General features: G+C 37.0%; 2 protein-coding genes across 3 annotated transcripts in view; one reads left to right on the top strand and one right to left on the bottom strand.

Annotated features, from left to right (window-relative positions):
• Nucleotides 1-7,117, bottom strand: part of LOC138007200 (diacylglycerol lipase-beta-like) — a 32,352-nt gene extending 25,235 nt beyond the window's left edge. Inside the window, exons 1-3 of one of the 2 annotated variants that reach the window (XM_068853980.1) lie at nt 6,984-7,117; nt 637-861; nt 268-486 (exon numbers count right to left, since the gene is read on the bottom strand). In XM_068853980.1, coding sequence (XP_068710081.1) covers nt 268-486; nt 637-861; nt 6,984-7,111 — 572 coding nt within the window. In that variant the 5' untranslated portion in view covers nt 7,112-7,117. Of the gene's footprint in view, nt 1-267; nt 862-6,983 lie in introns of both variants that reach the window. The other variant, XM_068853979.1, reaches the window with a different exon arrangement.
• Nucleotides 7,118-7,420: 303 nt separating this feature from the next.
• Nucleotides 7,421-12,500, top strand: part of LOC138007202 (inner centromere protein A-like) — a 10,512-nt gene continuing 5,432 nt past the window's right edge. Inside the window, exons 1-2 of the mRNA XM_068853981.1 lie at nt 7,421-7,749; nt 9,976-11,634. Of these exons, the coding sequence (XP_068710082.1) occupies nt 7,607-7,749; nt 9,976-11,634 (1,802 nt within the window). The 5' untranslated portion in view covers nt 7,421-7,606. The remainder of the gene's footprint in view (nt 7,750-9,975; nt 11,635-12,500) is intronic.

Here is a 12,500-nt window from a genome sequence, read left to right as displayed (position 1 = left end):
GAGCATGGGAGAAGAAGTGACAAAAATTAATTTGGAAGACATTTAACCAAAGAAAGCCTCGAGAGAAGCCGAAGAAGGAGAAGAAGAGAAAATTTCAATGAAGAATACCGTACGTAAAGCTGAGAGAAATAGAGCAAGAGACAAAATTCTTATTTACATTTTGGATTTTTTCAGGCTTTCCTTTTGTAAATTGCCAAGGTTAAGTTAATAATAACTGTGATGATCAGCATCTTAACTTGATTGTACTTTTAAAAAAAGACATTGCACCTTCCAATAGTTGTAAAGACATTTTCATCTCCCCGTCCAACACCTGAACAACAGCAGCACTTCCTAAAGCATCCTTCCCACTGCTTTTGGTAATTGTAAGTTATGTGCCTACTGTAACCTTCAGACGCATCCACGCAATCTCCAGTGAGTCGAGCATCTTTGAAGCGAACCCAAGTTTTCCCCGCCGAGTCAAAAGTACAGTAAACAATTGCAAGCATACTAAACAAAAACAGCCAATTAAAAACCACAATTGTTCTTGCAATATAAATTTCAGGTGTTAATGTGCATATATTAACATCAATAAATATCCATTTGACCCCTATGGACAGCCATAGTAGCTCGATTATATTTAGGACAAGGCGGACATACAGCAACTGAGGAATGAGATTTCGAGGTTCAGTATCCATAATTGAACCTTTTCCACTCATCCAAGCAATAGAAAGCTCCATGATGTTGGTTGCAAAAAGAAGTGCAAGATATCCACCCATGAAGTAATCTAACGTCTGTTCACAAACATGTCTGTCATGATCATCGACATCATGGCTATGATAATAGCCATGATAAATTCCTACTGCCAGTGACAAAGTTATCATCCTATATGGCAAAGCAAAAAGAAAGTTAGAGTGCTACTATGACCAAAAAAAAAAAAATCAATTACTGGTATTCTTCCTTTTCTTTGGATTTCAAAGCTATGTTAACTAAACACAATGTGACTTATACTTATACTTTATTTACAAACAAATCATAGTTATACAAACAAGTTAGCCTGCAGTTAGCATTGCTATTCTAGGTGGGCAACTTACACTGCAACATTATCACTGGCTCGCACAACAAAGTAAACAAAAAGTCACTTAGAAATGGACAAGAATTACACAAACAAGAATTAAACATTCAAACAAATGCCTCATACCTAAGAGAGAAAAGTGTAACAGTACTAAAACAATCTCAGATATTATACGTAACTGTTAAAGAAAGCCATATACTCTGAAACATCAGTGTAGTGCATAATTATATCAGCATTCATCTCCTCAATTTTAAGAAATTTCAGAAGCAATTCATTCAATTTACATAAATTAAAGAGTGTTTCCTAAGATGGCAAAGTTCAGAGGGGATACCATTCCATACTTTCACATCAATTCTAGAGAAGGAAAATAACTCCTTGTTCTCCACATTTAAACGTGGAAGTTTCCAGCTATTGCAGACCATGTGGCAGAGGTTTGATCCAGTTTTCACATATAGCGGACCTTGTGATAGAGTAGGCGGGCACCACCATGTACAGTCTGGCCTTTGATCGAGTGACTTCCTTTGAGCCAAGGGCGGGTACTGTACTCAGCGTAGACGGGTGCTAGTACCTGGGTCCCGGCTTCTAACAAAACCCCCGGTGTTGTAGACACCTGTTTATTTTAAATGGAATTCCCCTATTTAATGGTCTGCCATTACTAACTTTAAAATTTTGAGAGAGCTGGATCGAGGAAAAAATAATGACATACATGTAAAACTAATGGGCAGATATGTCCAGCAGTCAAAATTATTACATTTTGATTATCCAGGGCAGTTAAAAGTTACTTTCCTTTCACCTAGTACATAGAGTGTATAAAATTTACATCAGTGCTTTCAGTAAGTTTTGCAGTAGGTGGATGGGAAAGTGAAGTAGATGGCTGTGGAATCCTGAGCACCAAAGGCGTGAGCCTTTAGTGGGGTCTGGGGCCCCAGAAAATTTTGAAATCTGCAAGTTTGGAAATGACATTTCCAGCATTTTACAAAAGGTGTTTCCCTCCAAAAGGCAATGGAAATTAGGCAGTAAAACACACAATTAGTCATTTTTGAAAGAAATTGCTGGTTTTGGTTTTTGTTACATTTGTTTGAATATGTACTAGAGAATTTTTTTTTTACTAGAGAAAAAACTCAAACACCATAATTTGGAGTTTAGTGAAGAAAGTAGTGCAATGTTATTTTCGTAATAGAAAGCAGTGGGAAAACACCTACACAGCAAAACTTTCAAATGGTCATACCAAGTAGGGATGGACCAAAGTACCCGGCAGTCCATCACGGGTAGCCGCCTTCTATTGTAACCTCTGTACATCGATTTTTTAAAATAGATCGACCAACCCAGACGAACACTTCTCAGAGGGTGACATCAAGAGTGCTGCCATAAAGGGAGTCAGTTAGAGATGCTTTATGGTATAGGCGACTGCTCTTTACCTTTACCAATGATGATGATGATGATGAGTTTAAAGCATCAGATTTTAAATCTTTACTATTCACATAATGTACATGTATATCTTCTAATGATTTACAGTGCGTTTCACAAAACTTTTGACAAACAGTTTCCGAAGTTTGTTTGAAATTCCTGAAGTTCGCTACAAATTTGGCAATTTCATGACGTAGTTGTTATTCAAATTGTGAACTTAGAAACGAAGTTCTGAATTTCACCACGAACTTCGTTGTGAAGTTAAGGAGTTTGTCGCGAGAGAAGTTCGCACCATTCGGTGTAAATTTCTCAGAATTTTCTTAGAAGTTGTGGTTACGTTGATTGCAAATTACTGGTTTTAAAATGGGTTAGAAAACGTTGAAAACTGAATATTCTCAGATGTCACCCGACACCTGCCTTAAAATAGAATACAATTTCTGTCGTGTGAACTTCCACGCATGGTTGCTTAAAAGTATTTTACAGTTAAATCTATCAGAGATAAAAAGAAACCCTACTTTCAGGACATACATCATTCTAGAAATACAATGTAGCGCAAGAAACAAAACATTTCAATGTCATGTTGTTCAACTTTTGTCTTTACATTTCTAGTGTAAACAAGATACGAGTCCCGCCATATGTCTGTAATGTGAAGTCCCGGCTCCGTACCTCTCAAATAATTTACCTTTAAGAAGTAAACATCAAAAAATTAGTCTCGCTTGGTTGAGAAATTCTTTCACTTTGTTTAAATTCATTTGTAATTATATTACCAAACCAACTACACGGAATGATGTGAACTTCGCTCGCGACGAACTTCGCAACTTCCCATCGAAATTCGATGTGAAATTCACAACTTCGTTTCGAAGTTCACAATTTGATTGACAATTACGTAATGAAATTGCCAAGTTCATAGCGAACTTTGGGAATTTCACACGAACTTCGGAAACCGTTTGTCAAAAGTTTTGTGAAACGCACTGTAAAATGCAAAATGTCTCAGTTTTCATGTACATTGTAGCTGTATCAAGGCTGTATTATCTTTTGGGACCTACAAGTAGTACATGTACTGTAAGATAAATGCATTGGTACAAGGTATTTTCCTCTTAATTACTTGTGATTGAACCACAAGCAAGGAAGATAACACAATAATTACATGTGTTTCTTTAATTGAGCAAACCCCGCAAATAACATTTACATGTACACAAGTCCACATGGGAAACACCATCAGGATTTTATAGCAAAAAACTAGTTATAAAAACTTTTTTTTTTCAGTTCTCACACAACTCTGGGAGCTACACAAAACAGTCAGTCTGACTTAAAAATACTCACAGCTGCTATTAAAATACTAGTAATACACGTACATGCATTCCCATTCACAAAAAAATCTGTGCAAAAATATCAATTTTTAGTGAAATACTTCTGCTTAAAGTAGTTAATAAATAAACAGGTATGCACACAAAAATGGCAGGAAGTGAATTACCCTTTCGCGAAAGCCACTCCCTAACAACTTTTTCTCTGTGACTTTTATTATATCACATTTTTTGGCACATTCAAGTCATATACTTCTATTGCAGAGGGCGCAAACAAGTTGTACCACAGAGTAAAAATGGCCTTCATGGAGACTTAAATTTCAGATAAACATCTAACATCTCTGGCCTCTTTCTTATGAATTATGTGCATGACAAAAAGAAACAAAGAAACAAACTATGATTTAATTTCACTAAAACCACATCGAAGTATAAACTGTGAAAACCATATATTCAAAAAGAAAAATATATATTATTTTTTGTTCTTTTTGAAGTATGGTTCAAATGATTTTTAGAATGTAAATTAAAAATTTCATATTTGAACTGCAGAATGGACATCAATTGAAAGTGAAAAATCATTGCTATTGTAGATAAGCAACTTCAGTAGCCGCAGGAAGGCCTAAAAAACTGGTCTAGGCTTTTACAGGACTTTATTTATCAAGTTTAGGTTTTCTGATGCAACATGTCAAATCATTCTTTATCAACATTTCCTCATTTGAATTAGTATAAATTTAAGGTGGAATTTTAAATAATCTTTTGCTGTGTCAAAATGTCATACTTTTTATTATTAATTTTTACTTATAACACAATATACACTGATTACCGTAAATTTTGGCTAAATGTAGTTTCTGATTAACTTGAACAAACTGCATTGAATTGTTAAGTGAGACACATTTTTAATAATCTTTGATTTAATGCTAATATTGTTTACATATTTTTGTTTCTCATATCATTCATAATAATATTATCACTGTATGCTCATCAGAAATGCTTAAAAATAAAGATTTATCAAAAATTGTCCTAAATAAATCATCCTTCTCAAAAGATGAACTTGAATTCAAAACATGTAGTTTTCTTACTACCAAGAAACATAATGTTCAAAGAGGAAAGCGTTAAAAATTTGCATATTATCTAGAGTATATGGCTGGAGCAAATGGATTAAAGTAAACTTGCTACTGACAGAATTTGATCACATACTGTACATAGTTTAATATTAGCTAATTTGAGAAAAAATCTTATCTAGATACTGCTCCACAACAAAGCCACAAGATGAGACCAGATGGTGACAGATTTTGCATATGACAAAACATTTGTTCACTATACATGTAGTTTGATTCTCTTTCAACACGGAATGAGAGAATTAAATTACCAGGAAAGAAACATTGAAAGAATGTAGTAAACAAACCCATGCTTGCAAACAATTATGATTTAAATTAAATCAAAATATCCTTTCCTTAGAACTTAAGCTTGTAAATGGCAGATGTCTGCACAAACATAAATGAAAGATTAAAGTTCAAACTTTAAATAATGCAGTATGACATCAAACTAAAACCACAGCTTAAAACAAAACAAAAACATAAACTTTTGATAATTGTGCATTGGCCACCTCTTTACATGTAATTTATTACATCTTTGCCTGCATCACACGATGCACTTTTTTAAGATAGGAAGATTATAACAATTACCTTAGAAACAATGATCAGTGAATCAGTGAAAAAAGAAACAATACAAATGCTACATGTACCCTCTCAATAGTACTAATATAATTCAAGAATATTGTTGAGAAAGCTCATTTTTGTAAAACCCACAAGTGAACTTTGACATTGGTACAATCTTTACAAATAAGTAAATTTATTTCATTACTGTACATGCACATACGTGTACCATATATGTACTATTGACATTATTTGTAATACTTTACTCCAAAATATTCTTCTCTTAGTGACAATAATTTATTTTAATGTTCTCTCTACCATGGGAAAGATACTGGTGACATCAATAACCTAATATCGCAGTCCAACACTGCATTCAAGGAGGTCCTCAAACTAACGAAGGGTATTCTTAAAGCCACTTACAGAATAAATGTATGAAAATACCTACAAAATAACAAGTGCACGCAAAAACACAGTTCATTTCCTAACCACTGAGTGCAGTCCATTAATCACTCACTGAAAAATCTTCGATGCCTAAACTGGCCTAAACCGGCCAGACTTACAGTGTAGTATTTTACTCTGTCTAACGCCAACTGATTTTACAAGTCAATGGGAAACCCCGGAGTCAATGGGTTAATTAACTGGAGGAAAATTGAGATTTCAAGGAAATGTGCAGTCCAGAGCCTTGCTATTGGCTGCCTACACTGTACAAGACTTCCTCTATTAGTTCCAGTGAATGGCACAAAGCAACCTGTAAACAGATTATTTCATCATCCCCCTATACGAACAGCTCACTGAATCGCGAAAACTCTCTAAAATATTCTTTCCATTTTACAAATTATTACATCCAAAAACTACATGAAACAGTTCTACATTAATGTTTTTCAACTAAACCAAAACAAAAGCGGTTCTCAAATTAAAGCCAAGCACGCTAATATTGATTTTGTCTAGTGCTGCGCTAGTCATACTTCGGCAATGAGGAAAAAGTCGTTTGTTTGCATACCCAATGAATTTGAAACTATTAACAAGTGCCTACATCATAAAAACGCGTTGGAATTTTGAATTAATTTTTGTATTTGACGAACCGGTTGCCTTTGCGGTATTTACAAAGCTAAAAATGGGTGTAACGGGTACAAAGAACTCGCTACAAACGAGATGTATATTTTTGACACAATTGCAACGGATAAACAACAGACTTCACTCTGGGCAGGGCTATGCGCCGGAGCGTAAAGAATCGCACAAAGTGGACGATAGTAAATATAAAATCGATCATATGACAAGACAGAAACAGCTTTTTTTCTTTTTTTCAATGCGAAGCCTAGATCCTCTATTCCTTCGATATTAGTCATGCATCAGTTCCAGCCAGGGTTCACTGCTTTAATCAGACGTAAAGCTCGACCACTGACAAAATTTAATTACCCCGTTTACAGATGACAAGTTTACACGCTTATGTAAAATCTCGAATAAAGGAATGCAAACCTTTGATCAGCGTGGCAAAATAAGTGAAGATGATGGTTAAATTCGATTATTTATGAGTATTTTTCCACGCTTTGGAAGAAAACGTCTACTCACCACAATCCTCTAAGAACAAAAGCAAATCCAAAAGGAATAACAAAATCATCGCTGGCGACCATCCATCGGCGATTGAAAACTACAATTCCCGGCATATTTTGGAAGATTTCCTTGAACAGATGAAGCATGTAAAGTTAAGTACCATATGTCACGGCTTTCGCAGTCGCCTCCCAGAGAAATTTACTACAGCTTTCTTTCCTATTGAAGTAAACTTATACTTTTGACAATTAGCGTAATTGCTGAGAAAATAATCAATACGCGAGGATATAAACCATTCTTTCAATGGGTTTTCAGGTACGTAATCAAAACAATTGGAATTTGCATAACGCTTGCGCATGACCTTTGACACGTCAAACCGGGCTTTAAATTTGTGGGCTCAATGGATTCGATTGGTCAACGATATTTGTCGGTAAATTCAAAATTCAGAAGAATCGACGTTTTTTTCACTCGTGGTTTGATATCAAGAAATTTATACTAAATTATCCTAGAGTTCATAAGGATTTGTTTAACTCAGTTTCTTAAGTTTTCCGTTAAGGAATGCGTTTCTCTTACAACTGTTTTTTATCGGTGAAAAAGAATTTACAGATTGCTATTTGACAAGGTTTCGGTGACTATAGTCCAATATGGCCGTCGCAGAAGGAATGCTGCTTGGGTTTTCATTACATCTTCGAGCTGAAGAAGCCATAGCGAAGTTTCAGAGGGCAACTGAAGATGATTTCAAATATCTGCATGAGATCTTAGCTGAAACAAAACAACATTTTGGAAGGTAAGTTTTGGTTTATACATTTCAATTCTTAAGTGCAATTGTCAACGATTATTCAGCCTTCTCGGTCGGCTCATCACGAAACTCTATACACTCCCTGCGATGGATACTTTCTTAACTTTTCGAAGCCATGAGCACTGAAATGTCTGGATGCGCAAATTGAAAAATATATTAATTTGATATGATATGGACAATTTTGCAACTGGTGCATTTTCAGCTGATATGGAGTCCTTATACATTACACTTATTGTATCTTTAAGCTTGGAGAGCGTAAGAAAAGTGTAAGAATTGCAAAAGTTTTCCAAACTTTTCAAGTGCTTTAATACTCGACACAATTTACAGCTGAAACCATGGATCGAATACTTTGAGCATATCATTAATGCTTTTTTCTGTGAGAGAAAGGAGAGGTTGATTTGTACAACCACAATCATTTAGCAGAGTCGCTCACAACTATGAATTTAAGAGTGTGGATTTGCTTCCAATGCTACATGTACATTTATGCTGAACAAAAACAAGACAACACACTTCCTGCTGCAGGTGCAAGGTGGTATTTACATGAGACCAGTATGAACTTGAACCGTTATGAAATTTTTGCAGCCGTTTACGTGAAACCGGGATGAGATGCTTGGTGCGTTGTTTCGGGATGAAATGATATGTTTTGTCTAATACATATATGGCTGACCTAAATGCACATAGGCTTGAAATTTCTGGACCCGGTCTGAGATTTGTTGTCATTTACATGAAGCCAGTACAAACTCAGACTGGTACGAGAATTTCTTATATTGGTCCAGCAACCAAGCCAAGGTCAGACCAGTCTGAGTTCATTTTCAGGCCGGTTTCATGGAAACCCATAAAAAGAAATGTATGGAGGTTGACACCAGCCTGTGCCAGTCTGAGTTCGTCCTGGTCTCATGTAAACACCCCCTAACTCTTGTTCTAATGCACCTATCAATGTTAAGCCCCAGGGTGGGGGGGGGCGGGCTGACCCAGGGGAATTTGACATTTTCGTGGGAGCTAGCGTCAAATTTCCCACCCCTGGGCACCTACAGACTGTCAAATTCCCCCACCCCCGGGAACCATTGGAACATCACATTCCTGCCCTGGAGTAACTTTTTTCTCATTAGATTCTCACTTTTCGAACACCAATGAATGTTCTTCACTGTCGATTTCAAATTCCCTTTTAACAGCTGATGGAAATTTGTCGTGTAACACGAAACCTTTCCGCTGCTCACAGTACCGAACAAGACCCTAACATTTAGCAAAACAACCTGAACAATATTAACCAGCTTTCGAATCAATCAAGCGTGCACAATGATATAGTGGAAAATTCAAGAATATGTAGAAATGATACAAAAAGTAATCACAAGAAAAAGTAGAAAGAAACATTCTCGTACTTGTGAACACTCCAGTAAGGACTGATAGAAGTGATGGACCTTATTTACAAAAAGACAAGACCAGGGGCGCAGCTAGGATCCGAAATAGTTTCTAGGGGGGTCTGGGGGCATACTTCCCCGGGAAGATTTTAGATTTTAACTCTCCAAAGTCCCCTTTCCCATGTTTCTGACCGACTTCCGTAAAACGTTGGAAACCGGTATGGATCCACCCCTGAAGACGGATTCGCTTACCTTTCTTTCAACCACGGTGTCCAGAAAAATCAGGAAAAACAAGAGAAGTCCCATCAAAACCAAGGTTGAGGATAACTCATCTCCAGGTTCTCTCGGTGTTCCAAGATGGCGGACATGTCAAATTCCCGACCATGGGGCAATGCCTACATGTCAAAATCCCCACCCAGCGGAAGGCTCTCTGAGTCAATTTCCCGTAGGTAGCCCCCCCCCCCCCCCCCACCCTGGGGCTTAACATTGATAGGTGCATAAGCCTACTGAAACTATACTAGTATATGTAGTTGTAGGTTGAATAATTAAGAAGCAAAAGTTTCAACAATTGCAGCCATTTCTAGTAACACACGCCCCTCAAAAACTTTTTTCATTTTTCAAAACTAAATTTGGGTTGACGTTAATCAAATTAATGTTTCCATGACAATAGTCCTGTTCACTTTGCGCAGTCTAATTCGTCATGGAAACATTTCATTGATGTCCACCTAAATTTAGTTACAAAAAATGAAAAAAGTTGTAGAGGGGCATGTGTGACTGGTAACTGCGGTTCAGTTAAGTTGATTTATGGAGTGTATTTGTGCAACCATTGTGCTGAACTAGTTTATTCCAATCGTAGACGTGACAGCAACATACTCCTTCCAAAGACACCATCAATGAAACGAAAACGGAGAAAGAGCGAGTCTGACCAGAGCAGTGATGACAATGCAATCCATGCGGATAATGGTGTAAAAGCTCCTAAAACCCAGATACAAGGATATGCGTCTCCTCTTGTGGTGATTAATGAGGGGGAGCTTCTTGATAGTAGTGTTGTTAATGAAGAAAATAGGGAGAAGGGTGGCAAAAGGACAACTCGGGCTCAGGGTAAACGACAACAGCCTAAGAGGGGAGCAAGAAAGAAAAATGTTTCAGTTATAGAAGCTCCGGATGAAGAACCACCAGACTCCCCCTCTGTGCATGAATTGCCAAAGAGGAGCACAAGAAATTCAAGAAAAAAGAACTCAGAGATCAATGAAGAAAACAAGCTACCTAAGAGGTTTACTAGAAATACACTGAAGAAAATCACAGACGAAGCTGCACAAGTTTCCTCTACTGAGGATTTACCTGTGCAACCAGTCACTAAGAAGAGGAGGTCAAGCATTCGACCAGAAAAAGCAGAAAATTCTGGAGATGTACCTGTTGTACCTTTGAAAAAAGAACCAGTATCACCAGCTGAAGAAGTGCAAGCACTGAGGAGAAGCTTACTAAATTCAACAAAGGTGGAGAAGAATGAAACTGAGAATGTACCTATCCCACATGTTCCAGAAACTCCTGATCAATCTGTCATTTGTGCAACAGAGAATGTTGCATCACCCGCAGCTAACAAGATCCATAGAGCAGCAGTTCATCTCATCCTGCAATCACCAAGGCTTGGCATTGGAAGAGACGAAGCAGTCACTGTAGGAGCTACTGCAGCTTCAAGTCCATGCATTAAGGAAGAAAATGAGTTGTATCATGCAAGAATGGAGGAAACTGAAAAATCTACAAACCAGGAAAAAGCTGATTGTGATGTTGCGTCTGTTAGTTCTTCTACTCCAAAGTTTGTCCCTCCTGATAAATCACCAGAAAAATGCAAAATCAAATTGAAAGAAACAGAAATAGAAGAGGATGTTGATAGTGAAGGAAAATTAGATAAAGTTCAAAATGTGGCGGTCAGTGCAACTAAGTGTGATGAAACAGATACTGAGACAAACAAAGATGTCAAGAAGGAAGATATGTGCCCCCAGGTAGCGCATTCTGATGTAGAATCTTCAAGAAGAAGCATGCGCAGAAGCAGCGGATGGAGAAGGAGGAGCAAGAGATTAAATCATCAACTGTCTCCTGCAAATAGACGACTGTCTATCAAAAAGACAGTTACAAAGTCCAAGACACCAAGCAGGAAGAGTCTTGTCAAAAGCTCTGTAAAGTTGAAGCTGATGAGTTCAAAACTCATGCCTGAATTAAGACTTACTGGTACCAAACAAAGTAGGAACGATCAAGTCACTGCACCAGATAAAGACATGGAAGATGTGAGAGTGCGGCTTTTTGATGACTGGACAAGTCACAGCAGTGACAGTGCAAATTCTGCTACCTGTCATAGTAGCTGTAGCAGCTCTGAGGACAAGGGTGACCCTCCAGCAGTGGAGAAGCTTTTCAACGAAATTGTTGAGGATGATGTTGAAGAGGTGTTCCATGATTGCTTAACAGAGAATGAAGGGGAACAACTGGCCAAAGAAGAACCTGGAGCAAAAACATGCAGGTATTTACAGTGTACTTGTATGATTGATAAACAGGGGATTTATACATGGCCGCGAAGACAGACGAAATTTCTCTTAGAGTGTTAAAAAAATACGAATGTATTTCACGAGTGAGCGTAGCAAATGTGTGAAATATTTTTCAACACAAAGAAAAATTTCGTATCTCCAAGTGGTAAATTGTAATGTTCTGTTTATTATGATAATTATTATAAACGTCAATGAAATACCAAACCATTTCACTTTAATATGTTTTGTAGTCCTTATTCATGAAGAACAATGCCAGGAATTGTTACGTAACGGTACCATACAGTACATGTAGCAATGGTGATCTTTTCACATGTGAAGATAACATGTTTTCACGCAAAAGATCACCTGGTATTTCATTGGTGTTTATATACATGTACACTGTGACGATTTTTGTTCCTTGAACATGCAAATTGTCGGGCAACTGAAGAATGTGCTTCAGATAATTGTATTTACTGTAAGTTGAAACGAATTTCTGGTAGAAATGTATTTTTTAACTAGTTTGATTGTACTTTTATTAATTTTCATAAATTTTATATTTATAATATTATATTCCAGACAAAGAAAAATTCTACATCAACTCAGGGTTAAATTGCTTTTTATCAGAACCTGTTCAGCCTGCAATTTGTTTACCATTGGACATGCATGATTCTCTAATTAATGACTGTAAAATATAGGAAAGGCATACATTTTGCAATTATTGTTCAAGTTGCTCATAACTGCGATGATTATTTCTCCCTTAGAGCCATTACATGTGGACCAGTAGATCAAAATAATTTTTGTCTTTCATGGGCATCTACTACGAAAACCACCAATATGTGGAATGGGCCTGAAGTACCGAATC

This window comes from Montipora foliosa, chromosome 6 (genome assembly GCF_036669935.1).
Source record: "Montipora foliosa isolate CH-2021 chromosome 6, ASM3666993v2, whole genome shotgun sequence".
Taxonomy (NCBI): domain Eukaryota; kingdom Metazoa; phylum Cnidaria; class Anthozoa; order Scleractinia; family Acroporidae; genus Montipora; species Montipora foliosa.
Note: the sequence above shows the minus strand (reverse complement) of the source record. Positions and strands in the feature narration are given on the sequence as shown.